The 25,139-nt window shown below is 46.6% G+C and overlaps 3 protein-coding genes across 3 annotated transcripts; 1 reads left to right on the top strand and 2 right to left on the bottom strand.

Annotated features, from left to right (window-relative positions):
- Positions 1 to 414: 414 nt before the first annotated feature.
- Positions 415 to 1,218, bottom strand: HMPREF1541_07798 (uncharacterized protein; the record flags this gene model as incomplete). Its single annotated transcript, XM_008722121.1, has 2 exons — positions 415 to 811; positions 860 to 1,218. 2 exons carry the CDS (start codon positions 1,216 to 1,218, stop codon positions 415 to 417), a joined length of 756 nt encoding a protein of 251 aa, XP_008720343.1.
- Positions 1,219 to 20,699: 19,481 nt separating this feature from the next.
- On the top strand, positions 20,700 to 21,527 carry HMPREF1541_07799 (uncharacterized protein; the record flags this gene model as incomplete). The annotated part of the gene is made up of 1 exon (XM_008722122.1): positions 20,700 to 21,527. One exon carries the CDS (start codon positions 20,700 to 20,702, stop codon positions 21,525 to 21,527), a length of 828 nt encoding a protein of 275 aa, XP_008720344.1.
- A 953-nt stretch (positions 21,528 to 22,480) lies between these two features.
- On the bottom strand, positions 22,481 to 24,011 carry HMPREF1541_07800 (uncharacterized protein; the record flags this gene model as incomplete). Its single annotated transcript, XM_008722123.1, has 2 exons — positions 22,481 to 23,871; positions 23,918 to 24,011. The coding sequence occupies 2 exons, from the start codon at positions 24,009 to 24,011 to the stop codon at positions 22,481 to 22,483; spliced, it is 1,485 nt and encodes a 494-aa protein (XP_008720345.1).
- Positions 24,012 to 25,139: the final 1,128 nt, after the last annotated feature.

A 25,139-nucleotide genomic window follows, 5' to 3' on the forward strand; every position in this document is an offset into this window, starting at 1 on the left:
TATGAGATAAAAGAAGTCCTACACCTGCCCACCGCGACATAAATACCGTCTACACAGCATGTTGTTGCTGAAGAGTATGCGGTCTATGACGTGGGATAAGAAGGCTACCTATGTCCAGTCAAAGCGTGGTTCCAGCCAACAGTACCTGTAGCGCAGCAACATGTTGCTGAAGCTGAGACCATACCAGACCTGGAGATTACCCTAAACCGGGCGCTCCCGTCAACTCCACCAGAGTGCCGACTCTCGCTTAATGCTATAGCCACCCAGAATAAAACGTAAGCACCGCAAAAACATCGCCATCATCTTTGTTTGCTCCTATATTACGAGCTCACTCTGTACCCGTGCTTGTACCACCTTAAACCCCGTGGCGAATTTATCCGCACTCCGCCAAATAAAGTCCAGAAAGACAGGTGTCTAGATGGCCCATGTGGATGACGGACAGTCGTTGAGCGTGGGAGCCAGCTCCTCCGCGGGCACACGAGTGAGTCGCGCTTGAAGCTGTGTAAACAACCGCCACGAGATGCGATACTCTTTATGGATGCTAAACAACTTGTGTTGTGAGTCCTGAATAGCTTGGTGTGCCCGCCGCTTACTTGCCTCATAGCTACGCTTGATAATGTGCGCATCCCGGGTACTGCCGCCCTGGACATGTCGGGCAGCCTGCTGGATCAGAGGGTCTAGTGCCATCTCCTCCAAGCCATCATTATTAAACGGCATAGTCTTCACCACGTCCCACACTTCCTTGACTGATGCATACAGCTGAAAATAGTGAATACCACCCTTGTACAAGAGCGAACGCTTTGGTGGCACACTGGTTAATAAGCCCACTTCACCCAGCATGTTCTAGGTGTAGTAGTACTGCCCGCGACCACCCTTCTTTAGCGGCTGACTGTCGTAGATCTGACTGGCGTGTTGCTCCTGACAGCATTGTTTCCAGAGATACGTCTGTAGTTGTTCATTAAATGCGAGTGCCTGCTGGGCCAGCACACTGACTGGTGGGCACACCTCCCTGGCGATGTCAGTAAAGAAACGATCCTTGTCCACGTGCTCCATGTTGATAATATCGGCAAGATAGATCTGGAACTCCTCTATTACATCCAGTAGTGTTGGACAGTGTGGGGTTGACTTGAAGCGCAGTTTCGTGCCCTTAGTGCCGAAGAAGAGCTGTGGTTCGTGAAAGTCCTGGAGTCCAGCGCTATGCAGACTGGTGGCCAGCATATCAGCCTAGATCGGCCCGAGATGGTGTGGCTGTAGGTGGTAGCCTAGCGCTTACTGTGCCTAGTAGCTGCTTGTCTCAACCATTCGCCCTTCCACCTGTCGCGCCTTCGAGTTAGCAAAGGCCTGCCTAAAACTCGCGGGTAGATGCTAGCTGTAGTGCGCCGCACAGTGCATGTAGACCGCGGGATGGAAGATCTCATTAAACCAGCGTGTGAACTGCTCTTTCGTTAATGCCTGAAACTTATCCCCATGTGATTCAAGATGCGGAAATAAGATGTGCACCGTGATGTTGTGTGCCCCTTCCACGCGACCCAGCAGAAAATGTGGCATGTCACGCAGCATCACCGCTGTCACGCGCATGGTCGGGCGATCGCCTTCCTCCTGCCCCACCCCACCGGCCATATCCTCTTGGAATACAGTTGTGTCAATGTGCACATTGTTGCTCATATTCTGATGTATCTGTAGCGCCGGCTGATACCACAAGCCTTTATGTGCAAAGGCCAACAAATCAGTGAATCCCAAGAAGCTGTCCATATCAAATGCTACCTGGGGTGCTACAGCCTGTGTCTCTTCTTGATGCAAACACACCTGCAACAGCCTTCTGTTTTGTGATTCAGGGGTAATACCACAGTATATGGCGCGCTATTGCACGGGTGTGGGGGCCGGCAAACACGCGAGACGGTCAGTGGTAAGCATCGTTGGGAGTCCAAGCACTGACAGGAAGTGACGGTTATTAAACACATCACTCAAGCTATAATGATTGTTGCCGTGTGCATAGATATATTGCTGGAGCCGCTCTTGGTGCTCCTCAGTGGTACAGCCTTGAATCCTGTTGATGAACACACCCATCAGTTTCTCCGCTACACGTGATACCTCATCCTCATCCTCTGTATTTTCAATAGTGACCCTATCCTTAGCACCACCAGAGTGGTGGGAAACAAAGTCGTAAAAGTCGGACTCTTCCTCACTCTCTACACCACCTAGTAGAGACAGCCCTAAGACAGGTGAATTGTCTAACGCGGTGTTAGTAGGTTTCACACTATTATTGGGGTAGCCTGGATCAAGATCATCGCCCATTATCTCAATCTCCTCAGTAGTGTCGTTATTATCAGCTTCTTCATTACTACTACCATACATCTGGTCTTCAGACCCTCCTGCTGGTAGCAGGTGGGGAGGTGGTAGAGGGAGTTTTCCTAGGCTAACTAATGGACGAGACTGCGGAGTTAGGAAGGTGCCATGCTGAAGATCTACTGATGGCCTCAGAATCGGATTGCCAGCTAGTAGACTGTGAAAGAAATGAGTGATACCATGAGCTGGCACGGTTTGCTGAACAGCCTGTGGAGTGGTGATAACTGCTGGAGTATAAAGGGAAGTGTGACTAATATTTGGAGGTGTATACAGCTGGCTATGCTCCTGTACCAGTATAGCCTCTTGTTGGTCGCGAATATGATTGGCATCTTGGGGAAGTGTGAGACCCTGCACCTGAAGTCCTAGTTGTGGTAGTGTCTGGGGAGGTTCAGGAACCCCACTGGCACATGTGATTCTCTCATTGTATTGTAATTGCTCAAGTTGGGCTTGATGGCGTCGCTCATAGTAGCGGTGTGAGTGGTGAGCGGCTAGCTCTCGGCGGTAAATTATAGCGGCTTCCTCTGTTGCAGAAGATTCACCATGACTATGTTTTGATGCTATCCTATCTATGGGCCCAAGAATCTAGTAAAGGATCATTGGAATTTTTGGAACTGTTATATATATAATTGGAAATGGTGTAAGGCTGTTGCTATATACTGTAAGACCCTTGGACTGTCAGGTGAAGGATTACCCTAGGGCAGCAGCGTCACGCTCTTGGCAGTCTAACCCCAGCACCGTCACGCTCTTGGCAGTCTAACCCCAGCACCGTCACGCTCTTAGCAGAACCCTTGCTGTCGCCCCAGATCGGCTAACTTTAACGCTGACCCTAGCGACAACCACATATACCACACCTTCGACAAGAGTATCATTGGAAAGCCCGAGTCGGGCTCCGCCCTTTCGGGCTGGTCTCGCGTCGCTTACGCGCCGTTCAACCTCTATTGAATCTCTAATCCGTAAGCCTAGTCTCTCCTGTATACGTGCGCCGCGCCTCCGCGCCTCCAAGGTGACCAACCCTGTCCCGTCTCCGTATCTCCGTTTAGCCCTAATGACTCTTGCACTGCTCACCGGTCAGACACTCCTGGGGCAAGATTGCCCGACCCCCCCGCTAACCCTCAGCCCTGGCCCTAGTTCGGACCCTACTCCGGGTTCACGGGCTGACTTGGCAAATTCCGGCAACCATCGACAGCCTCGTCACCACAGCCTTATTGTTGCAGCCTTGTAACTGTAGCCTTGTTACGACAGCCTTGTTCCTACAGCCTTGTACTACAGCCTGGTCATCAGAGCCTTATTAACACAGCCTTGTGACTGCAGCCCGGTCGTCGCAGGCCGGGTAGTCCTTGTGGTGTGGGGGAAGAAGTCACAATAGGCGCGGAACCCCGCCCTAAGCCGGCTGACCAGAGGGAGGTAAGCTGTAGCCAGGAGCTGGTCGTAAGAGGCGTTCTGCGCAAGCCAGGCGGTTATAGGTCAGGAAGACAGTACACAAAGATCAACGGGGACACTGTGTTTATATTTGCTAGGACCTCAAGTCCAGCCAGGACAACCCCAACCAGAAGTTCCCTGCCAACCCTCGGGCGGGGGAAGGGCAAGAAGAAGGGACCGGGGGGTGCTTCCGCGACAGCTGTCGCTATAGGGCCCCTCCACCGATCACATCCACCGGCACAGGTAGAAGAGCAAAAAGAGCAAAAGGAAACAAGCAAAGGGCAGAGGGAACAGAGTAGAGGGAGGGGCGTAAAGGGCAAAGGGAAAAGGCACAGAGAGAAGAGCAATACACAGTGTCAGGAACACAGGAAGCAGACACAAGGTGTGTGAGGACAAGTATTGTCATCATGGGATCTCCAAAGGAGATACTATCTAAGCCGCTACCTGAGACAATCATATCCTGCTGGCACTTCTGGCATATCTTTTGGCCCACATTCTATTGAGATATGCGCATATACCAAAGTCCAAATAAATGAGACAGGAGGGCTCAATCCACAACAGCTGTCGCGGAATCACCCCCTGTCAGTCACCATATTCTCCATAGTCTAAACCAACATGTTCTCCTGGCACCTGCAACACAACAATAGACACCCACTAAGCACCCTCTCCCTCGCCACTGGCAGCCGCCTAGTCATCCTTAGAGGCAACACAACAAGCGCGACTCACTAGAGCGGAGGTCATCTTAGCCTTGCTATTGCTACCCTTCTTGCCACTCTTGCTGCCCTTGCCGCCCTTGCTACCCTTGCCGCCCTTGCCACCCTTGCCACCCTTGCTGCCCTTGCCATCGTTGCCATTGTTGCCATCATTACCATCCTTGCCATCCTTACCATCCTTGCCATCCTGGTCATCCTAAGCGGGAGTCAACAGGGCTGTGCCACCCGGGGTCACAGCAGTGGACAAACCACTAAAGGTCAGCTCAGGGGGGGGAGGAGTTGTCCCCAATTCACTAAGCAGGCTGTCAGGACAGTTACCAACACTGGCCTGGCAGCTGGCCTCTGAAGTCAGATTCAGCGGAAGTAACTTGAGAAAAGTGTTGACCTCTTTAATAGAGGTAAAGTCAGTACTATATTCCTTATTAACAGCCGCAATTGCCTCCTCATAATCGTTATCCTCAAGCGACACAGCAGTGGGCATACAGCGTTCAGCGGAGCGGCGGGGCACATAGCCTGCACCAGGCAAGCCAAAGATATTCTAGCGCTGCAGCAATAGTCCCAAAGTGGCGGCAGGAGGGTCGCAACCATAGGCGTTAGACTACACACCAGAGAGAACAGTAGAGGAGGGGGTTGGTCCGCAACAGGCGTCGCGGGAAGCACCCCCCACCGTCAAGGCCGGGCCTTTGTGTACCAACAGGCTCAGGGGATCGGGGAGCACAGCCTCTGCAGGAGGACTGAATACGCGAACCTTGGCGGGAGTCATAATATCAAGCGGGTCAGAGTCCTTAGACCGCTTACTGGTGGGGTTATAGCTGCGCTAAGGATTGCGCTCCAAGGCAATCAGCACGCAACAAAAGCTAATAAGCATCTTGATCAAGGCAGCGACCTGGGCGTCAAGGTAAACCTCTTCCCGGGCCTTGATCACATTCTTGAATCAGCGCTCCAATATGGTGCTAGGGGACTGAACCTTATCCAGCTCTCAACACAAAGCCTCCTGCTCACCTTCTCGCCACTAGTACTTGCTAATCTTGGCTTAACCCAGCAGCTCACCCTTGAACTTCTTGCAGATCTTGTGCTAGAGAAACAAGTCATAGGAGCCCTCAAGGCTGAGAATCCATATGTACTGAATCTCTATCTGCCCGAGACAGTGGATACAGCTAATACACTAAAGCAAGGTATTAATATTATTAAGCACACTCAGCATACAGATATAAGCACAGGCCTTGTACATATTAACACTAACACTGCTAACACAGAAGGTAGAGATACAGATACAAGCCAGATCCTCAAGATTATTAAAGCGGCTGATAACACCTTTCTTAACACTAGCCGCCTGACCAGAGTTGAGTTTGAGATAGTTAAGGCCTATAATACGCAGAAACAGCGACACAAACCAGATCTCAGTGGGATAGTTTGCAAAGATCAGGATCTTCTTCACTAGCTTGGGGTCCTTGATATTATTATAGCGAGCATTGTACAAGAGCTGGCAGATATACCACAGCTTAGGCAACATACCCACAAGGAATATAGCCATTTCACACCGGGTCACGTAGGGGGGCTATCCGCTGTCAGGACAATTCATATTAAAGTAGGCGGTAGCACCACCATCATTGTACTCGCTGGCCCAGGCATGGACATCAGCTGAGGTCGCACCTTAAGCCGTGATAACACAAAAGAGGCGGATATCAGTAGAGATAGTTAACAGGATATAGTGAATACCACTGTGACACATAGTGTTTGTCCTACAAGCATATTAGCGAAGATTGTTACAAGAGGGACAACAGCAGGGGGTTAGAGGCAGGAGGGGGGAGGGCCACAACAGGCGTCGCAAGGAGCATAGGGAAGGAGGGAGCGACACCCGTCGCGGGTAAGCCCCCTTCATTACCGCCAGACAAGAGAAAGAGAAAGTGAATAAGAAAGACAGGTAGACTTACTGAGTAATGTCAGAGCTCTCAGCGTTAATATAGAGTAATGGGAACAAGGCCTGCCATAGAGAGTTCATATAGCCCTTCTCAAGCGGTATGCCAGAGAGCTCAACCACAGTGAACAAGTAGGGCTTAATATTGTTACCAGCGCGGGTAACAACACTATTAACTTCAATCTCAGTAGCCATGGCAATCTTAAGCTGGATCATGGGCAAGATAGTACTGAGGATGTTAAAGGCCATGTTGCTATGCAGCTTGCCCTTATTGACAATATTACCGAAGATCTTGGGGTAGAGGGCAAACAAATCCATATCAGTAGGGCCAAGACAGGTCAAGAACTGGGTACCATACAGCTCATACTTCTTGCCACACTTCTTGCGAAACTTAGCGCGCTCCTTAGTATTGTAGACCCAATCACCAGACACTTAGTCACCGTCGGTGTAATACTCAGTCAACCACAACTCACACCAAAAGAGAGCCAGGTAGCCCAGCAGGTCAGACAAGTTATTGATGAGCGGAGTAGCGCTGATAATCCAGTGAAAGTTAGCATAGGCCTTAAAGATAGTACGGTAAGCCTTAGACTTCATGTTCTTAATATACTAGCCCTTATCAACCATAATACAAGAGAACAGGCCACACATCAGGTTCATATAGACCAATTTCTTATCATTAATAGCGTTGTCTTTAGCCTTGCTACCCTTAATAGCAGGCGCAAGGCGGCGGTTAGGATCATATTCAGGATCGTAGTCCTCATCCTCATCATCTTCATCCTCATCATCTTCATCCTCATCAACATTCAGCAAGTTATAGATATTGTCAGTATAAAACTCACATTCTAGACAGTTATTAGTAACCTGTAGCTTCATAGATATGATAGGGGAATAGAAGGGGGCTCTCCACGACGCCCGTCACAACAGTCACATCTAGTAGTCAAGCGACAGGCGTCGCAGATAGAGCCCCCTACCAAGAGGGCGCCCAGGAAGGAAAACAAAAAGGGGAACACATACTATTATTCATCTCCTTGTCTTTACAAAAGCAACAGTCAACACCACACTGGCTAATCTTAAGCGCGCGCTTAGTAAAGGTCTAATAGGAAGTCAGAACAATAACAGCGGTAGACTCGGCCTGGTCCTTGGGATAGGTCTCGCGGATATACTAGGCAGCCTTGTTATGCTCAGGAGGAATGATATACTACTTTTGCTTGTCAGTGATGATATTATCAAGGTCCGTGCTGTACCAGTAGCGGATAGTAAGCAGGTCCTTAAACCAGGTCTGGATTTCACTGAACCATACCTGGATAACCACAGATGGGCACACCATGAGAGTGGGCTTGGTAATAACCTTCTTACCCATCTGGACACAGGCCTTAAGTTAAAGGAACTACTAGTAGATATAGAAGATAGAGGTGAGTGTCTTACCTAACCTGGCATTAAGCGCGAGAATACCACCGCCTAGTGAACTCTCCTCCATCTGCTTTATCCAGGTAACACTGATGACCTAGGCGGGCACAGGGGTGAACTGTGACCCAGGAAGGCGGATACCTGTTACACCCTTTATCGCGTCCTGTTTAGAGAAGCCAAGGGTTTTGCAGGCTTCATCCTACAATAGCATAGCAGCAGTGCGGTTACTGACCTGCTTGCGGATATCAAAGAAGGCCTTACGGGTATTACTGACAGCCTTATTAGCGCTAACCTTGGCCTGAAGATCTTTGTTAGCCGCGAGAGTGTTAGCAACCTGGAGCTCTTTGTTAAAGTTAAGGGTCTTATCCAGTTCCTCTTTCTTTTTAAGGAGTTCAGCCATGTTAACAAAGTTATTATAACTGACATTAATATTATTACCCAGGTCTAACAAGATACTAGACTTCTCCTCTTTAGTAAGAGGTGGACACTCTAATACACTATTAACCTTATCAAGAGACTTAAGAGCTTCAGCCAGAGCCTTAATATTCTTCAGAGACTGATCCGACTTAACATTGTCGTTATCTTACATAATATTATCCTCTTCATCAGTACAAAGGATATTGTCACTAAAGAATTTGTAAACAGCCGCCTTAGCGCTAACAGCACTACTATACTTAATAGCCTTAAGCCGTGGCCAAGCGCCAAAGACCTTCTAATTAATAGCTATAAAAGATACAGTTCCAGCGGCAGGGGGGGGAGGAGCCACGACACCTGTCGCGGACACCACCCCTCCACAGTGGCCAACTTTACTAAGCTCAAGCTTACCAGTAAACCAGCGAAGGGCCGCGGCAGGTTTAAGGCCTTAACCTTTAGTGAGGTCACAGTTGCGAACAATAACCTCCTTAAAGGCAAACAGATAACAATAGGCGTGGTACCAGTCATCAGGAGAGAAGCCACTACACTTAGGGCCAGTATACACAGGGTCAGCAGACTCTCAGTAGATGTTGGCATTCTCAGGTAGATTCATAAGCTAATAGGTAAACACAACAACCAGCGCAGTAGGTCGCTATTAATCTGTAAGAGCAATAAAGGGCGGGGTATTAGGCTTAATAGGGCTGGTATTGAGGATACTCTTCATATGCTGCTAGGAGTTGATCATCTTAACCATTGGGAAGTACACTTACTTATTAACAGTAACTTTAGTGTCTCTAACTAAGCTATAGCTGAGACTCCACAGGTTATAGTGCTTATAAAGAATCTTCTTGTTGTTATTAGACACAAACCCTCTATACCAAAGGGTTTTAGTACTCTTAAAGTTGAGGTAGGCAGCTACACTCGCTATATCACTAAGGGCAGACACCTTAAAGGACATAAGATATACGCCATACTTCTTAGTCTAGGCCACTATATTAATACACTTAGTCTTATCTTCAAGCTCAGGGCCTGACTTCTTCTTGTCCTCAGTATTATCATTAGAGGCGGGCTTAGAGTCATCCCCACTACTCACTCTGACATCAGACAGAGTAACATGAGCTTTGCGCTTAACTTTGCGCTTCTTTATAGGCTTCTTCTTAGCCTTAGGAGTCTCAATAAAGCGCTCTGTCTGCTCAGGATCAGAGTCAGACTGACTCTCTTAGTTGCCATTCTTATCCTCATCCTTAAGGAGAGCGTGCGACTCCTTCATCTTGGTAGTCTTAGTTCACTTAGTTAAAGGCTGGATATCCTCATCTTCAGAGACTAGCTTAATAGGTCACTTATTGCCAGTAGACTTGGCCATAATACAAAGTATTGGTAATTAACATTAGAAGATAAAGGTAACAGAGGTTATAGATAAGAGCTGAATTCAAGTTAGACAAGCGGGGGGTAGGAGGTAAGACAGGCATCACAGTTACACCCCCTTTCAAGTGTCTAAGTTAGACAAAGGAAGGAGGATAAAGATCTACTTTAAGTTAGACAAATCAAGAAGCTCCTGCGGAAGGAGGTGTGAGGGTGACAGTTGCAATAGAATGGGGGGGTAGAGAGGGAGGGGAGAGGGGTAAAGGGGGTACATCTGTAACAGATGTTATAATTGCCAAATCAGTGCGGCCTTACCAGAAGAGCAGGTTAAAACTCATCAGGCAACAAGGCAACCTGTAGTAACAAGCGAGGTATTGCGCGAGTGCAGAATTAGTATTAACTACAATTACACTTACAATTTACCACCTCTTTGCAATAAAAGAAGTAGTAGAAAATAAATATATGAAAGATACAATTATAGAGGTTAATAAGTTAGTAGAAGTTTAGTGTTAACTATTGGTAACTAACAGGTCTTGGCACCTGTAAGGTAGCAAGGCTAGTATAGATAATATTCACAAGGCAACAAGGCTGGCTAAGGCCATAAAGCAACAGGCATCACAGATAGGCCCCCTTCCCGCCCACTACATATCACCCACTATTATCTGCTTTATAGGTAACATACAGGGCTGTGTGCCTTTATAGCAAGGCTTCAATACAATATCTAAAAAGGCCTCTCAAGTTGTCTACCTGATAGATAGTGATACTATAAACCTCCCTACTATTCTATATTAATAGTATACCCACCTTCCCTAGGGTGATCTAAGAACATCTAGTATTAGAGTGTAATATAGAGGCTAGTATAGCTAGTATAAGGAAAAGATAGGTATGATCATGTCAATAGTATTAGTATAGTAGAACAAGTATTTGATAGGTATAAGGACAGATATGTATAAGGGAATTACCCTCCTTTAATCCCTGACTTGAGTGTATAGGGGTGATCAACAATACCTTAGCGTTAGGCAAATGCCAAGACATGATTGCCTTAATACCAAATGAAGCAACAGTAACATAACCCTGCCTTCACCCCCATTATAGAGAGGCAGGTAGGGGCGAGTAAAGGCGGGTAGGGGTAAGTCCACAACATCTGTCTCAGACAGGCCCCCCTCCCCTCTACCTGCCCTCTAGCCTTGAGCTGTCAATCATTATAATTAGCGCCGTACTATATATAGCTCTATTCACAAAAGATACTCTATACTATCTGTTCTTCAAACCACACCTCCTAGGCATCTCACTCCCACACCACAAAGTCCAGTAAAGGTACTGGACAGCCCAGCTACCAGTTCTTCTATACCCACTCCTAGCTATCTAGTAGCAGCTAAACAAGATCAGTAGCGGCAGTAGTGTGAATAAAAAACCACACACACTTACTATCAGTCTTCTAGAGCATAGTCCTCCAGTTCAGGTATAGGAGGATCCAATAGTAGCTAAATAGACACCACTAGAAGCGCCGTTCAAATCGCACTATAACTGGAGACTCACACCCAAACTGGACCTATAATACAGTATAGGCCCACTAATACATCTTCCAGAATACTTTATACTCCCAGAACTACTAGCTCCACATATCACTAGCGCCATAGCTAAACAAGAACTCACCAAGACAGAGCACTATCTTAAAGTCAGAGCGGTTACTAGAGGACAAATATACACCATCAGTCATAATCTCATCAAAGTACTCATAGCAAAAGGGCTCTTTTCCTTCTAGGGCCTTACAGTATATATCTTTGTTAATCTCAGTAGAGATAGCCACAAGCATATCTACCCGGAACTGCTGCAGGCAAATATACACAATCCAGAAGATCAGCCAGTCACAGATAATATAGCGTGCCTAATATTAAGCTAGCCACTACAGCGCTAGGTCTAGGCATCATATCAATTAGAAGAAGTCCTACACTTAGCCACCACAGTGGAGGTACTAGCCTTTAAGCGTGTTATTACTAAAGAGTACCCAGTCCGTAATAGTGGGCTTGAAGACCAGGTGGACCCAGTCAATACAGGGCTCAAGCCAGTAGTACCCATAGCGCACAAGAGTGTTGCTAAAGCTAAGGCCATACCAAATACACGTATCCTCCCTAACCACACAATTGCGCCAGCTCCACCAGAGCGCAGACTCACACTCCAGTCTATAACTACCCAGGACAAACCGCAAGCACCAAAGAAATATAGCCATCATCTTAGTCTGTTCCCATATAACAAGATCCTACCGCACACAGGCACACACCACTTCAAAGCTAGTCACAAACTTATTAACACTACGCCAGAGGAAGTCAAGGAACACCTCGGTCTTAACAGCCCAGGCATATAGGGGACAGTCGTCCAGTGCAGGGGCTAAGTTGGCCCCAGCTAGCGCAGCAAGCTATGCCTGTAGCTAACAGAAGAGCCACCACAAGATACAGTACTCCTCCTGGATCCCAAACAACTTCTACACTAAATCACAGAGGGCTCAGTAGGCGCGACATTTACTAGCGAGATACACCTGCTCCACAATCTATGAGTCATAGGACCGGCCGCTAAGTGTATGTCAGGCTCCTTAGCAAATCTGGGGATCAAGCGCAATCTCCTCAAGTCTATCATTATCAAATAGCATGGTCTTGGCTACATCCCACACCTCCTTAACAGACACATACAGTTAAAAGTACCACACCCCACCGCGGAAGAGAAGTGACTGTTTAGGAGGGACACTAGTTAGGGCACCAGCCTCCCCTAGCATGTTCTGGGTATAGTAGCGCTAGCCCCAGCCACCCTTCTTCAGTAGCTGCTAGTTATAGATACACTATATATACGTCTCTTGATAGCAGCACTACCATAGATAGGTCTAGGGCTGTTTATTAAACCTAAGTGTCTTAGCCTGGAGGACACTCACACTAGGGTATATCTCCTTTACCAGGTCCATAAAGAAGCGATCCTTATTAACATACTCTATATTTACCATATCAGCGAGATAGATCTAAAACTACTCTATCATATCTAGAAGGTTAGGTCAGTAGGGTATAGACTTAAAATGCAGCTTAGTACCCTTAGCGCCAAAGAATAGCTGCGGTTCACAAAAGTCCCTAAGGCTGATAGTGTAGGTACTGGTACTCACTATATTATCCCAGATAGGTCCAAGATAATACAGCTGGAGATAGTAGCTAAGAGACTGTTACACCTAGTAACTAGTCATCTCAATCAGTCAACCTTCTACTTGCCTTGCCTTGGAGTTAGCCATTGCAACCCAGAAGCTCAGAGGAAGATGCTAGTTATAGTAGGCCACACAGTATCAGTACACAGCCAGATAGAATACCCGGTCAAACTACCGTGTGAACTGGTCAGTAATAAGCGCTTGAAACTTCTCACCTTGGGCTACAAGGTATAGGAACAATATATACACTGTAATGTCATGGGCACCCTCTAACCACCTAAGAAGGAAGTATAGAACATCGCGAAGCATAGTAGCTGTGGCTTAGGGTATAGCACCACCGTCATTACCTAGATTAGCACCCTCCTAGAATCTAGTAGTATTAATATACACATCCAAACTCATATTCTACCGCAACTAGGGAGCTGGTTAATACCAGAGTCCTTTACACACAAATACTAAGGAATCAGCAAAGCCTAGGAAGCTATCCACATTAAACACCACTTGAGGAGCGAGCGCCTGGGTCTCCTCCTAATAGAGACACACCTAGAGTGGTCAACCGCTATGTGACTCTAGTTCAACTCTGCAGTATATAGCACACCACTGAACTAGCACTAGAAGAGGAAGTTATCCCAGGCCCTCCAGACTTAGAAATAATAGCCGCGCCAAGATAGAGGGAAACTAGCAGTTATTAAACACCTCACTAAGCCTATAATGATTGTTTCTATAGGTATCTATATAAGTCCACAGCCGTATCTAGTGCTTATCATCAGTACAGCCTTGGATACCAAAAAGAAAGAGGTCAAGTAGTTTATCTATCACCTAGAAGACAGGGTCCTCCTCCTTATTACTCTGGTCAAACCCTACTAAGCGTTCAGACATAGGGTAGAAGTCAGACTTATCATCTTCTTTAGCTTCTTCAAGGTTCTAGGGTAGTAGGTCTAGAGAGTGGCTCTCCACCCTAGCTATATAGCCATCTTCTACAGGATCTAAGTTATCTGGTAATAACTGGTCTGAGTCATCTCCATATATAGCATCCTCAGAGCCCTGGGCCTGAGGAGGAAATACTACTGATAGTCAGGGTACTAGAGAAGGTATTAGCTAATACTAGAAGAAATATACAATATTAGTAATAGGAGCTACTAGAGACTAAGTAGCTAGTAGCTAGTAGAATAGACTAGGTGCGAGATCTTGTGGTTCATAGAGAGCCCTATACTCTTATACCACAACTACTTCTCATTAGCTTTAAATATAAGTACTATCCTGGGGAAGTACAAGGCCTTACACACATAGGCCTAGTTATAGTAGTGTTTAGGGAGGGTCAGGTAACCCCCCCGCGTGTATAACTCTCTCATCCTATTATAGTTACTCAAGTATAGTGTAACAGTATTGTTCACAGTAGTAGTGTAAGCGGGTAGTAGCTAGCTCACAGCAGTGTGTTATAGTAGCCTCCTCCACTATAGAAGATTCAGCCCAAGTATACTTAGACACTATTAGAGGATAGCCACAGTAGTCTAATAAGGGGTCCTAGAAGTTTTTGAAATCCTCTCAAGTCAAATTAGAAAAGATAGAAAGGCCTTAATCTATAGATTAGGCGAAAGTAGAGCCCAATAATTCCCTGCTACAGTAGCCCAAAGTACAATAGTCAACCTAGTCTACAGTGGTGCAAGAAGGATTTTAGGGGCGGACCTAGGTACTGTCACACTCTAGGTACACTAACCCCAGCACTGTCACGCTCTGGGCACACTAACCTCAGTACCGTCACGCTCTTAGCAGAATCCTTATTATCGCCCAAAATTGGCCAACTTTAATGCTGCCTCTAGCGACGACCACATTAGCTAGACCTTCAAAAAGGGTGTTATTAGAAAGCCCGAGTCGGGCTCCGCCCTTTTAGGCTGGTCTTGCGTCGCTAACACACCGTTTAACCTCTAACATTAACCTTAAGAATGTCTATTGAATTGCACGTTCCAAGAATACCGACACATCCACCTACCAAAAAACGAGAGAAGGGGAGGCCGTTGAGGCAAACCTCTCCTCCCATAAAGCCTCAGCTTTATACGCTTGGTGGAAATGCTAACCAACATTTGGTCTTAACCGGATATATCCAAGGAAACTACATAAGGATAATAGTCAACAGTAGAGCCAATATCAACTACGTGGGCATGAGGGCAGCCTATCAACTAAAAAACCACTGGTATAACAAAGAACAACCTTATTAATTGGACATGGCTAACAGCAACTTAATAAAACGAGACTAGGGATGGGTAAAAAGAGAGTTAAGGAACATCCAACTTTATATACAAGGACACAAAGAAAATATTACGCTGGACATTGTCAACATAAAATACGACGTGATATTAGGAATAGAATGGCTGGCACAGCACAATCTAGTAATTGACTGGAAGAAGAGAACACTTGAATTTCCGAATTGTAGTTACAGACAAACAGAGACCCGATCAGTCTCAAAGGTTCCCTTTGTAAAGGCAATATGGGTACGACCAGTGGGAAGGGCTCTGGCAGGTATGGCTGCGTTAGAGATCCCTCTAGAATATAAAGATTTCAAGGATGTATTCACAGAGAAAGTAGGGAGTGCTGCCCTACCAGAACACCAACTATGGGATCATGAAATACCCCTGTTGGTGGAAAATCCGAAGTACTATGCTGGATTAATACCACTTTCAAAGAAGTAGGAGGACTTCTTGAAAGAATACCTGGATAACCACCTGGAGAAGCAATTTATATAGAAATCCATGTCACTAATAGCACACAGTGTGCTGTTTGTACCCAAGAAAGACAGCAGCCTACAACTGTGTATCAACTTCAGGAAGCTTAACAATATCACCTGAAAGAACTGATATCCACTTCCGCGTATAGATAAACTACAGGACAGACTTCTAGGTGCTAAGTGGTTCACAGTGATTAACATTAGGGATACCTACTATTGAATCAGAATGAAAGAAGGTGAAGAATAGAAAACAGTGTTCAAAACATGTTAGGGACTCTATAAATACTAAGTCATGCTGTTTAGATTGACTAACACACCCGCCTCTTTCCAAGAGCTAATTAACAACACCTTATAAGACTATTTGGACGTTTTTGTCCTGGCCTATTTGGATGACGTCCTTATATTCTCGCAGACCTATAACGAACATGTGAAGCAGGTTTAAAAGGTGCTCAAGAAACTACAACAGAAATACCTCCTAGTGAAACTCAGCAAATGCGAATTTTATAAACACAAGATAGCTTTCCTTGGCTACCTTGTCTCAGAGAAAGGATTAGCTCCAGATCCTGTGAAAATACAATCTATTAAGGAATGGCCTTAGCTACAGAACGTTAAGGAAGTACAATTGTTTGTGGGACTTGCTAACTATTACCGCAAGTTTATTTTGGGGTATTCTTATACAACTACTCCTTTAACAAACCTTATAAAGAAGGATTAACACTTTAACTGGACAGAAGAATATAGACAGGCCTTCAAGGCCCTTAAGGAGAAAATAACTAAAGCTCCGATACTCGCTATCTTTAACCCAGAAAAGGAAGCCATACTTAAAACAGACGCCTTAGACTACGCAGTTAGCGCATGCCTTACCTAGAAAGGGGAGGATAGAAAAAATAGACCAGTGGCCTATTGGTCTAGAAAGATGACTAGACCTGAGTTGAACTATAATATCTATAACAAAGAGCTTTTGGCAATAGTAGAAGCTTTAAAGGAGTGGAGAGTATATCTAGAAGGGACCAGTTACCCCGTTCAGATCTTCACTGACCACAAAAACCTTCTATATTGGACCACAACAAAGGAACTCAACAGGAGGCAAGTCAGATGGGCAGAAACGCTTTCAGCATACAACTTTAAAATCACATATGTCAGAGGAATAGAAAACGGACGTGCTAATACCTTAAGCAGAAGACCTGACTACGCGGAAGGAGCTAGACCCGCACTAGCCTCAATACTAAGGCAGGAAGGAAACAGCCTAGTATACAGGAAACCTTAAACATTAGTGACTATAGAGATATAACTAAATGAACAATAACACCGGGAGGTTATACGCGACAGGTATAATGTTAAAACAGCGGGACATCCAGGTATTAATAAGACAATTGAACTTATAACCCGAGATTTCACCTGGCCAGGCCTGAGAAAGAATGTGGAAACCTATATCAAGAACTGCGACTTATGTGTACGAACCAAACACAGTCAACACAAACCCTATAGACTACTACAATCCCCAGAACTACCAGACAATATATAGACCTTGATCGCGATAGACTTTATTACAGATCTACTAAAATCCGCATATCCCCTCACGGGAGTGGAATACAACAGCATCCTAGTGATAGTCAAAAGATTGACAAAGTGGGTATACTTTGTACCATTCTTAAAAACAGCGACAGCAACAGACTTTGCCCACGTTTTTATGGAAACAGTCTTCGCATAGCACGGAATGCTAAAAGAAATTATATCAGACAGAGACAAGCTCTTTACATCGCAATTTTAGCAGTTGTTAACAGACCAGTTAGGAACAAAACACAAGCTATCAACAGCATTTCACCCACAAACTGACGGACAAACAGAAAGAACAAACCAAGTCCTTGAACAATATCTACAGTACTATTTAGACTATGAACAAACAAAGTGGGTCAAGTTATTACCAACAGCACAATTTGTATACAACAATTCAGTAGGAGCAATAGGGATCTCTCCTTATTATGCAAACTACAGAAAACACCCAAGACTTTATAACCACAAACTAGGTATAAAGCTAGTAGTAGAAAAAGTAAAAATATTAGTAACACACTTACAAGTGATGTATCAACTACTTAGAAACAACTTACAGGAGATTCAAGATAAAACAACAAAACATGTAAATAAAAAGAGAACTGGAGGACTAGTCTTCTTAGAGGGGGAGATAGTTTACCTTCTACAAAAAAACATAAAAACACAGTAACCAAGCTCTAAACTGGATTACACCAAACTCGGACTATTTAGGGTTATTAGAAGAACAGGAAATGTTAACTATTAACTCAGACTTCCAAAAGAAATAAGGATATACAACATATTTCATATGTCACTACTAGAAAAAGCACCGCAAAATATCAAGACTCCAGGACTAATATATATTCATAAGGAAACACAGGAACTATATTACAAGGTCAATTATATTATAGGAACCCAACTTATCAACAGGAAGCCACACTATCTGATTCACTAGAAAGGATATAAGCATATAGAAAACATGTGGGAACTAGAGGAGAATCTTACACAGGAGGCTTTAAGGGACTATTGCCGGAACCTGAGACAGTGACAACCAGGTCTGGTGGTTGAGGTTCCTTAATACCAGCCAAAATCCAACTAGACAGCTCCGAACCAAGGTTGAAATCCAGAGAGGATATCACAGCTAGCGGCTCAGGATCGCCGGTGAAAGTGTCAAGCTCCTTAAGGGCTCGGGCTTCCTCCTTGATCATCTTTTCTTGGCGGTTATAGATTTTGTCCAGTTTCTTATCAAGGGAGTCATACTCCTTTTGGAGGGAGAGCAACTCCCAGGCGAGACTAGTAAGACAGGAACGCGCTTTAACCTTCTTGCGGAGAAGGTCAGTCTTCTGGTTTTCCAGCGTATTAAACTCAGCATCAGAAAAGGTGCCCCTACAAGCGATGTTCTTTCACAAGCAGCATAAGCAACACGAAGCACCCTTTTGAACAATGCAGTGGGACCCAGAAGAAACACACTGAGAGCAGGGAGCTATTACAGGGAAACCGGTTTGGTCAATCTTATTGGCAAGACATTTTTGGCGATCAGTAGAACTAAGCTTGGCAGTACGGACTGGAGGCATATTCAGCCATAAACAAGGACTTCATATGGAACAGGGGGGACTCACTTACTTATAGGCGTCAAGGACAACTGAGGCTTAGGAGGGGGAAAGTATTACGAATCACGTCCGCAACCTGACCGAGGCCAGTGGCCGCAGGGACGCTAGGGCCTAAGGGGAAGGTTACCCGGAGGAGGACTGGACCCCACGGAAAGCCATACCCTAGGGACAAAAGACAGTTGGTGAGTCACGTGACACGCTCTGTGATCTGGGGTGCTCCCGTTATCAGAGCAACAGATCACACAGAGCAAGACAAGCTACACAGCACTATATAGAGGGACAAACCATCCCGACACTAGATAGGACTTTTGTAGTTAACTTCGTATATTGATTCGCTCTATACACCAGTAGTACAACTGCTACTATTAGTTCCTACATTTACTTTGGCCTAGCCTTGACCCTGATACTATCCCACCAGCTGCTAAACCCAGTTTGGACCCGACGCTTGGAGCGGTTCATAACAGGCTACTCTCTATAATAGTAGACTGCCACTAAATAAAGCTACTAACTAGTGAAGACTAGGTAAGAATAGGAGCGGGCTAAGATAGAGGTTGTACTGTTAACTGTGATATACCCTGTTAATAGTAGTAATTCTGTTTTGCTCAGTAATAGGTAGCGGCAGCCTCCTAGGGGGTCTAATATTTGTGTGGTCATGGTATTATAGATCAAGGACTATAGGGTAAGGCTACTATAATCAGATAATTATGGAGGAGTAAGGAGGATAAGATAAAGGAGAGATGGCTAAAAGAGGTTAGTTAGACAAAAACTTAAAGGGGACTAGTGGAAGGTAGGCGGGGAGATGTCTTAAAGTAGCTTAGTTAGACAAAAACTTGATTAGGCAAGAGTGCTGGCTTATTGATTAGACAAAAACTCGATCAGGTTAGTGTATAATTTTCTTCTTGGCAGAGGCAAATCTCAGTACAAAATGGCGACGACAATAGCTCAACAACCACCACTGGTACTACTCTCAAACTCTGGCACCATGGTCTTATAGTACTAATATATATACAGAACAAATAAAATAGCTAATTTTTGTAGTAATCCTCTCTTACAGCCGCTTGGGTTATTGCCCGTTGATCTAGAGGTGGGGAATGGCTGGGATAGGCTGTTCCTGCGGCGAAGGGTGATTGTTCTCTCCCGTGTCGACTAGGTCTAAGGCAACAAGTTGTTCTTTTAGAAGCTTCAACCTCGCCCCCTTCAAGTGGTGCGGTGGTTTACGGAAGTGGGTGAGGCTAACAATTTTATTCCGTACGACGATCCCCGTTTGACATGGGCGGCATAGGACGGCTTTAAAACGCTGATCGTAATAGAATAAAGGCTCCATAGCTACTACGTAGCATAAATCTCCGCTTCAATCACCTTCAGACAGTCTCGTCCGCGCCTGAGGGAGAGTCAGGAGTACCCTAAGTGCCTTTATGCTTATAAAGTCCTTTTGCTTCCCCTGGTCTAGCTATATCTGGAAATACCTCTAACCGAGATTGGTATGGCGAAGTGACTTTATGGGATAAAGGCACCCTACAACTAGTAATAGTAATAGAGAAGGTCTATCTGAGGTTGCCTGTTTTAGATAGCGCTATTAGCCTAAACTATCCTATCACTTTTGGCGCTGTAGCTTACCCGCACCCACCAAATCTCAGGGTCGTGTCGCTCACCCTCGTTTTAGCCCTAGGTGTTTCTTGGCACGATTTTTGGTGCAGCGGGTCACCCGCAGGCCGGGTAATAGTGTTAGGACCACTTGAACATCTAACACGGAAACTTCCACATCGGTGCGGCCATTTTGGCGGAGAAGGAATTCCGACGCTTGTTCATTGGTTCCGAAAATAACCCCTCCCCAGCTTTTCTCCACCTAAAAGCCTGGTCTTATCTCCCTCCGCTTACGATTGGGGTAGATCCTTGCAAGTTTCTAGAAGAAATGCAAGAGGCGCTTTAAAGATGATGTAATTCCACGTCATAGCTTAAAGGTCAGTACTGGAAGCGATGAAACAGTTTTATAAGCTAAGGGGTGAAAGCTCTCACTGTTTAGACGCGTGTGACTTAGACGCCTGTGATTTTATGGTGTAGTCCCTATTCGGCGACAATGTCAAAGAGCGGAGCACTCCTCGAAGAGCTGGTTGTATCATGCCGTATCCTCGTCGCCCATGACATCCTACAGGATAGCGGGAGCATTTCGGTGCGCAATCCTCGCAATACATCGTCGTTTATTGTCAACGATCTTCCGGCAGCCCTAACAACTAGCGTCGAGCATCTTCGAGAAAGAAGTATTGCTGACGGTAGCCTGATTCCGCAAGTGGCTCAGAATACAGACGACACGAGGCCAGAGGTCGCATTTACGGAGCCACTGGTGCACAGTAGTATCTATGCCCGGTATGCGGATGTACAGTGTGTCATCCATTCGCAAAGCTCCAACTCTATTATCTACGGTCTCTGCAACGCTGTGGGCAGCATGTTGCTACCAGCACATAACAAAGCGGGCTTCCTGGCCAAGCATTGCCCGATATTCAACCCCGCCGATTTTTATAATGCCCTCCCAGATTCATCTCCTCGAGATCTGCGTATATCTCATTCGACACTGGGCGAAGCCATGGCAGAGCGATTATTGAGTCACGATAATTACATTAGCAATGGACCGCGTCATCTACCGGATTACGGCTGTATCCTCCTCCGAGGAAACGGAATGGCAGTATGGGGACGATCTCTATACGAGACGGTGCACAAGGCGATTCATTTCGAGCGGAATGCCTTCATCCAAACCGCAGCCATGTTACAGCGTACACACTCCGATCTCGAGGTGACATACCTGACGGATCGCGAAGCTGAGGACAGTGAGGAAAAGGCATTGCAGGAGAGTGAGATCTTATGGAGGGCATGGGCAGCTAAGGTTGGTGCCTATGATGGCGCCGCATGAGAAATCTGCTCCAGGATACAGCGGGGAAAATAGTGCGGGCAAAATAGTTGAAACAAGCCGTTTTCATCCACTCCGCTGAGGATGGGCTGTCTGTCAAAAGACAGTCCAGACTCCTGTGGATACTTCTTTGCGTGAAAATACAGATAAGCGGCGCATTCCCAGCTATATCGTGGCCTTTTGCTATACACCAGACTTACAACCGATACCGGCAGCAAGAGATGTGTGAATGCTACTTCTAGTTCCGGTCGCTCAACTCGGCCGTGCTGCAGCCTCAGTTCTGTGTAGAGTCTCTTGAATGATGTTTATAACATGGTGCAGTACTTAGCAACGCTGGAGTATGTTTCTGACCGTCTAGAATGGGATGGACGCGATCTGACTGGACCGTAGTACCAATTTCCGTATCTTGAAGTCTAACCCACTCGAGAAGCATCCCCAAGCCAGGAGAGCTGATGATCTAGCAACTTATAGCAATGCAGTTAGCGTTGCCCTTGGCAAGAACGAGAGCTAGGTTCATGGTGGCGCGCTTCTCGAGCGACGTGTGGTGTGGTCCTATCGGACTTGGTGTCCTCGCCTTGGGCCTCGACTGCATGCGGTGGAACATCGTCTTGTATTACGGACAATGATCTAGTGTGAGGGTGCTCGGGCGAGGTTATTGAGCATGCTACCTTTGATAGCTCTCAGGAGTTCATGCATTTCCTTCACGTCGACATGATGTGATATTCCTAAGACTACTTAGATCCCATAACTCAAGTGACGTGCGTTAACAACTTCAGGGTTTCTACGACGCTACACTTAAAGCGTTGCCCTATTGCTATGACTGCGGGTCACCTGAGGGGAGCGGCTCGATAATTCTTAGGGTGAAGCCGTTCACCAGAAAAAAAATCCATGCGAGGTCGTCAGTATATAGAACCATTGTTGTTTTAACACATATCATACACCTATAGCCTTCTTATTTACCAGTCCATCATTTTCCTCGCGAGCTTGATGCCCCACACATCTAGTGTACGCGTCGAGATCTCGCTGATCCAGGCCAGTATTGGGAACCAAAGTAAGCCTACGCCGATCACAATTGCTCCCGATTGGTAGCTCGGCACCCATGGGTTAAGGATCCCGTAATACTCAGCAACAGCTTTCGCCGCAGGCGAAAAAATCATTTGCATCACTACGTGATGCCACAGGTACATCGAAAAGCTGACCTTGCCGAGCCACTGAGCGAGTCGCGTACAGAATAATTGTTGGAGATACGATGTAGATCCTGCGAAGTCTAGGAGCAAGACCAAGAAGAATGCCGATACACAGGGCCAGAAGCTGTCAGCCGACATCGGTGCCCAACCTCGATACTGAGGGAGTGTCAGTGTTGTAGTCAGTGTTTGGTAACCATATGACAAAGTTTGTCCATGTCCTGGATCAGGGGTGCTGAGGAGGTAAAGTAGAATGACAAGGATCATAGATAGTCCAGCTTCTCGGCGAAGATTCCTGCGATTGTTTTGGGTTGGCTTGTGACCGGGCTCGAGATCGGGCATAGTGCTTGTAGCCGTGCGCGAGGGTTGAATCGGGGTGTGCCAGAAGTGCAGCTCAGCGCAAACCATGCCTGCACTGAACATCCATTCGGAAGGATTTTGGTGCCACATCCAGAACAGCATCATAGCCACAAGGAAGATTAGACGCAACCTTGGCGAGCGTCTAGCGAGTCCCATTTGAGTTACAAAGACGAGTATGCTGCCTCTAAACTCAACTGGGATTGTCCAAAATACAGGCTCCCACGGATTGCCCACTGTCCAGTATGAGATGGAGCGCATGCTATTCCAGAACCAGACTTTGAGCTGCCAGTACATGCTTCCCGATACTGGGTACCTCCAAAGGTAGAAATATGGGTGACAGAGGCCGATTTGGGCGGCTATAGCAGCGAACAGGCCAACGGCGAACATCGGGAAGTACAACCTAGGTCCTCGGCGGAAAACACTGCCACCGAGGCTCTCGTACAAGCCAGCGATGTTGTTTTCCCTTGCCATCTTCACAGACTTTAGAGAGAGCACATATCCTGAGATGTTGAAAAAGATGTCAACCATGGCTCCACCGGAGTGAATCAGTCGAAGAATAGGCAGAGAAAGTAGGCTGAAATTGGGTAGCGGTTCGCCTCCAGAGTTGAGAGTGGGATCGGGGGCGCCATATCCCATCTCCAGCCATGGATAGAACCCCGTCGTAACATGGTGAAAGACGACAAAGAGACACGCCACTCCGCGAAGGCCATCGAGGTAGGAGGATTCGTGTAAGCTCGGCGATTGAGCAAAAAGGGACCCGATGCTGTGCAACCTCAGCTTGAACAGCCCGCGCGGGCCAGCTGCTAATCATCGTTAGTGACGGATATGGGCATGTTATCAGCAACGTACTGAAGGCGTCGTGCCAGTGCTTCTTTTCTGTAAGGAGTGCTTCGCCTTCCTGTTCTGCATTATCGCGTAGCCATCGAGGCCGTAGCATCTCCATGATAGCTGCCTTTCACGCGATCAGGTAAGGCTCGAGGCGCTGGAAATGCCCTGCAGCATATATCCATGCTGCGGGGCCACGAAAAAAGGGGACTCCAGAATCGCAGGAAATGTACCAGGGAATGCTGATGGTCCTCCAAGGCACGTTGAACACCGCAATCTAAATTGGCCGCTTTCGCCAGCCAGGCATTAATGGCTAGGATTTTTAAAGTTTGTCGCTTACTCGCGAGGCGGAAAATGTAGTCTCATTCCTAGCCCTTTCATGCGCGTTGATGTCCACGAATTGTTGTGAAAAGGGCCTTCATGTCCAGGGCGAGAACACGTAGTTCGTACGAGCATGAGAAATGAGAATAAACATCTGGCCGACAGCTGCTTGATAGCAGCATTCTAGAAAGGTGCGGTTGCGCGTCTATCCTTGGGTTTTCGTTCCAATGCGTCAAGGGATCGTAGAAAACAGCCCACGAAAATACTCAAGTTGGCACGCTGTACGCTGTATGTAGCGGTGACATGAGCCAAGCTTACACTTGCTGTAAAAGAGAGCTGTCGTACTGGCCGAAGGTGAAGCTCCTGGCCCACGAGGAAAGGGCGAGGTCTGTCGGACTCCTGGTGTCCACTGGGAAAAAGGCTTGGCGACACAGACGCACGTGGCTTGCGGATTAATTCGCCACCGGGAAACGGCCGTGTTCGAAATTGCCCTTGCGGACGTGAGTGTGGGGCTCTAGGGCCAGTCCACCCCCCTGTGCTAAGCAACACTCAAGCTTGTCGATCATACAAAATATTCTTTAGCTCTGTGCGATGCACCAGAGAGTCGAGTAACAACAATCAGGACGTCTGTGCGAAATCGATTAATTTGCCAACGGCGTTCCGGCTAATACGCTGCAAGCTGCTGAATTGTGGAAGGTGAAATGCGACGAGCGACCTACCACACGCCAAAACTGAGATCGGAGCAGATTCACTCACGGTGGCTACGTTATCAAACTACGCTTGCTTGTGGAGATCGTGAGAGCTCCAGGATCTGAGACTATGCGCGTCTCCTTGAGTTGTATAAAGGTCAAACCTAATGGGCTAGCTACTTCATCACAGTGCAGTCCTTAGGCCGACTCAAGGTAAGCACATACTGAGGCCATGC

The sequence above is a fragment of the Cyphellophora europaea genome (genome assembly GCF_000365145.1).
Source record: "Cyphellophora europaea CBS 101466 unplaced genomic scaffold supercont1.8, whole genome shotgun sequence".
In the NCBI taxonomy this organism is placed as follows: domain Eukaryota; kingdom Fungi; phylum Ascomycota; class Eurotiomycetes; order Chaetothyriales; family Cyphellophoraceae; genus Cyphellophora; species Cyphellophora europaea.